The 4,480-nt window shown below is 40.3% G+C and overlaps 1 protein-coding gene across 1 annotated transcript; it reads left to right on the top strand.

Annotated features, from left to right (window-relative positions):
- Positions 1 to 221: 221 nt before the first annotated feature.
- LOC138880109 (uncharacterized) lies at positions 222 to 4,113 on the top strand. The gene is made up of 4 exons (XM_070159770.1): positions 222 to 388; positions 1,976 to 2,226; positions 2,986 to 3,203; positions 3,961 to 4,113. The coding sequence occupies exons 1-4, from the start codon at positions 222 to 224 to the stop codon at positions 4,111 to 4,113; spliced, it is 789 nt and encodes a 262-aa protein (XP_070015871.1).
- The last annotated feature ends 367 nt before the right edge of the window (positions 4,114 to 4,480 follow it).

Genomic DNA, 4,480 nt, shown 5'->3' on the forward strand with positions numbered 1-4,480 from the left:
TGAAGGTGGATGATGAAAGAATTCACAAGAACAATATCTGCATTCGGGGATTCGATGGTGGAGGGAAAGATTCAGTCGGGGACATAGTGCTTGAGCTTACAATAGGGCCATTTGAATTTACCATGGAGTTCCAGGTGCTCAATGTGGCTGTTTCTTACAATCTGTTGTTAGGTCGACCCTGGATTCATGCTGCCAAAGCGGTCCCGTCTACTGTGCATCAAATGGTCAAGTTTGAATGGGATAGACAGGAAATCGTTGTGCACGACGAAGATAATTGGTATGTTCCCAGCGATGCCATTGTTCCGTTCATAGAGTTCGAGGATGACAAGGGGCCATGGATTTATCAGGGTTTTGACACGGTATCGGTAGAGAAAATTCCAGAAGGGAAGTGGGTTCCAACCCTGAGGGTAGCTGCCGCATCAGTCATGGTAGCTACCGAAATGTTGAAAAATGGTTTTGTACCGGGAAAGGGTTTGGGTGCATTTCTGCAAGGTATCGTACAGCCGGTGTCTCTCCCCAAAACTTAGATATGTTTGGTTTGGGATTCAAGCCCACAAGTGCAGACGTGAAAAGAGCTAGAAAGTTGAAATAGAGGGCCTGGGTCCTCCCAAAGCCCATCCCACAGCTCTTCAGATCATTTGTTAGGCCTGGCACCAAGAAACGCCCAGTGGCAATAGTTCCCAGTTCAGTGGTTGATGTAGATAGAGATTTGATTGAAAAGTTCGAGAGGTTATTCGCCGATGTGAACATGTTGGAAGCTGGAGAGGGCTCGAGTAAAGTGGATGTGCAGTTTGTTGGGCCCAGTGCAAAGATTAACAATTGGGAAGCTACTCCTCTCCCCACCAGGAAGGAGTTTTGGTAGTTTGCTTTGATTTTCTTTCAGTTTATCTGGATTATTCCAGGGTTGTAATTTAGATTCTATGTTCCGTTCGTTTGGATGTATAAACCTTATTATCTTTAATTTCAATGAAATGCAATTTCCTTTTTTCTCTCTTCTTGATAGTTTTATTTTTGTTTTTCTTTTCTTCCTTGTACAGTTCTTTTTGTGCTGGCTTCAATGATATGACATGCATGAGGAACCCCCGGCCCAGTCTTAAAAGCCAATCCAATTCTGAAATAGTAATTTAGGAAATAGAGTGTGATGATGAATCGGAATATGATAAGGATGAAGCCTTTGAAGAGATTAGCAAAGAATTAAGCCACTTTGAAGAAAAACTCAAGCCTAACCTGAGTGATACAGAAGCAATCAATTTAGGGGACCAAGATAATGTCCGGGAAACTAAAATAAGTGTCCATCTTGAACCACAACTCAGAGAGGAGATAATTAAAGCACTGTTCTAGTATAAATATGTTTTTGCATGGTCCTATGATGACATGCCGGGTCTAATCACTGACTTGGTGGTTCACAAATTGCCCACTGACCCGACTTCCTCCCTGTGAAGTAGAAGTTGAGGAAATTTAAAACTGATATGAGTGTGAAGATTAAGGAAGAGGTCACCAAATAGTTTGAGGCCAAGGTCATTCGGGTCACCCGGTATCCCACCTGGTTAGCCAATGTTGTGCCCGTGTCGAAGAAAGATGGAAAGACCAGGGTGTGTGTTGATTATCGAGATCTCAACAAGGCAAGTCCCAAGGATAACTTCCCATTGCCTAACATCCATATATTAATCGCTAATTGTGCCAAACATGAGATTGGTTCTTTTGTGGATTGTTATGCGGGCTACCACCAAATCTTAATGGATGAGGAGGACGCAGAAAAGACGGCATTCATCACGCCATGGGGAACGTACTGCTATCGGGTCATGCCATTTGGTTTGAAAAATGCTGGGGCAACTTACATGAGGGCAATGACGACCATATTCCACGACATGATACACAGGGAGATCGAGGTTTTTGTGGATGATGTGATTGTAAAGTCTAGAAAGCAGTCTGACCATGTCAGAGATCTGAGAAAGTTCTTCCAAAAGCTTCGCAGGTACAATCTCAAGCTCAATCCTGCAAAATGCGGGTTCGGTGTTCCATCTGGAAATGAGGTCGCTAATGCTTTGGCTACTCTGGCGTCAATGTTGCACCATCCCGATAAGGCTTATATGGATCCTTTGCAGATTCAGATCCACGATCAACATGCTTACTGTAATGTGGTGGAAGAAGAGCTCGATGAGGAACCATGGTTTCACGATATCAAGAAATACATCAAGATGGGGGTGTATCCAGTACAAGTCACAGGTGATCAAAAGAGAACAATTAGGCGGTTGGCAAGCAGTTTTTTCTTCAGCGGAGGGGTTCTGTACAAAAGGACTCCAGACCTTGGGTTACTAAGATGCATAGATGCTAGGCAGGCTATAACTATTATGACCGAAGTACATTCTAGAGTCTGTGGACCGCACATGAGTGGGTACATGTTGGAAAAGAAGATTCTCCGAGTAGGTTATTATTGGCTCTCTATGGAGCGAGATTGTATCAGTTTCATGCATAAATGTCATCAGTGCCAAGTGCATGGAGATTTGATTCATTTTTGACCATCTGAATTACACACAATGTCTGCACCGTGGACTTTTGTTGCATGGGGCATGGATGTCATTGGGCCAATTGAGCCATCAACATCAAACGGGCACAAGTTCATTCTAGTAGCCATAGACTACTTCACCAAGTGGGTAGAGGCTAAAACATTCAAGTATGTAACCAAGAAGGCGGTGGTTGATTTTGTGCACTCAAATATCATTTGCCAGTTTGGGATACGAAAGGTGATCATTACAGACAATGGGGCTAATCTCAATAGTCATCTGATGAAAGAGGCGTGTCAACAGTTTAATATTACACATCGCAATTCCACCCCATATCGCCCCAAGGCGAATGGAGCAGTCGAGGCAGCCAACAAGAATATAAAGAAGATACTTCGAAAATTGGTGGAGAGTTCTAGGCAGTGGCATGAAAAGCTGCCGTTTGCATTGCTGGGTTATCGCACTACTGTCCGTACTTCTGTAGGGGCGACACCTTATTTGTTGGTGCATGGCACCGAAGCAGTGATACCCGCAGAAGTGGAAATTCCATCCCTTCGAATTGTCGCGGAGGCTGAGATCGATGATGATGAGTGGGTTAAAACCCGCTTGGAACAATTTAGTCTGATTGATGAGAAAAGATTAGCAACAGTGTATCATGGCCAGTTGTATCAACAGAGAATGGCCAGAGCATATAATAAGAAGGTGCGTCCACGGAAGTTTGAAGTGGGTCAGTTAGTATTGAAACGTATCCTTCCACATAAGGGTGTTCATGGTTCGGTTTGGATCGGTTTTTCCCTAAAAAGAAACCAAATCAAGTAAGTCGGTTTTTCAAATATTAGAACCAAACCAAACCAATTAAGTCAGTTTTTTCTCAATTCGGTTTATGTCGATTTTTCGGTTTTTTCGGTTATTTGTCGGTTTTTTCTAAAATATAAGACATACACTACCAAACACATATTTCAGCGACCAGATTTTCAACATAACACTATCAAATTAATTGCCCTTTGAAAAATCTATTATTTACCAAGATATATTGATGATAATTGAACCAAATAATGATGAATAATTTAAGAACTCAATTAAAAATATACTATTATTTTTAACATGAATAGATTCTTACACTTAACAAAATAAAATTACCAATCAAACTATAATGTAAAGGTAAAGAACTGTACTAAAAGTGCAAACGATTAACATTTACTATAAAAATTTTAAAACTTTGTATAAAAGTATACATATATATAGGTGTAATAATGAATTTAAAATAGCTACTCATATATTCGGTTTGGTTCGTTTTTTTTTATTAAAACCAAAACCGAACCAAATTTGATCGGTTTTTAAATTTCAAAACCAAAACCAAACCAAACCAAAAAGTATCGGTTTTTTTGGTCGGTCTGCTTTGGTTTTCGGTTTGGTTCAGTTTTTCAATTTTTTATGAACACCCCTACTTCCACATCAGGCTGAGGCCAAAGACAAGTTCGCTCCAAACTGGCAGGGGCCATTCATTGTAACTAGAGTGTTGTCAAATGGAGCTTTTTATTTAACAGGTATAGAAGACAAGTGTGTAGAAATGCCCATCAATTCCGATGTGGTCAAGAGATACTATGTATGATTTTCCTTGGTTAATTTATATTTATTTGTATTTGCCATATTTTTGAAGATTTGGAATGACGAAGGCATTTTGTTCTGCTATCTAAACACTTTATCCTTTGTTACCACCTTTGAGCTTTATTTATTTTCTTTCATACCCCTCTTTCGGAATCAGTAGCAAATATTAGAAACACAAGCGTGAAAGATAAGAAAAGAATGAAAAGAAATAGAAGGAAAAAAGAGAGAAGGAAAGAAAAAGAAAGAGGAAAAAAAAGAAAAATACGTAGGCAGAAAAGAAAATCACAACAAGCAATTTCTACGTCATGAACTACGTTCGACCTGATTCCTTTTAAGGATACGTAGGCAGCCTTTGATATCCTGGGGCAGAA

Source organism: Nicotiana sylvestris, chromosome 10 (genome assembly GCF_000393655.2).
Source record: "Nicotiana sylvestris chromosome 10, ASM39365v2, whole genome shotgun sequence".
Lineage (NCBI taxonomy): Eukaryota > Viridiplantae > Streptophyta > Magnoliopsida > Solanales > Solanaceae > Nicotiana > Nicotiana sylvestris.

Bases quoted from the DNA above. Each gene is read 5' to 3' on its own strand.
- LOC138880109 (XM_070159770.1), top strand. From the start codon at position 222: ATGGTCAAGTTTGAATGGGATAGACAGGAAATCGTTGTGCACGACGAA. The intron at 389-1,975 runs GTGGGTTCCAAC...AAAGCTTCGCAG, and splicing joins GAGAAAATTCCAGAAGGGAA to GTACAATCTCAAGCTCAATC. The intron at 2,227-2,985 runs GTGATCAAAAGA...GTACTTCTGTAG, and splicing joins GTATCCAGTACAAGTCACAG to GGGCGACACCTTATTTGTTG.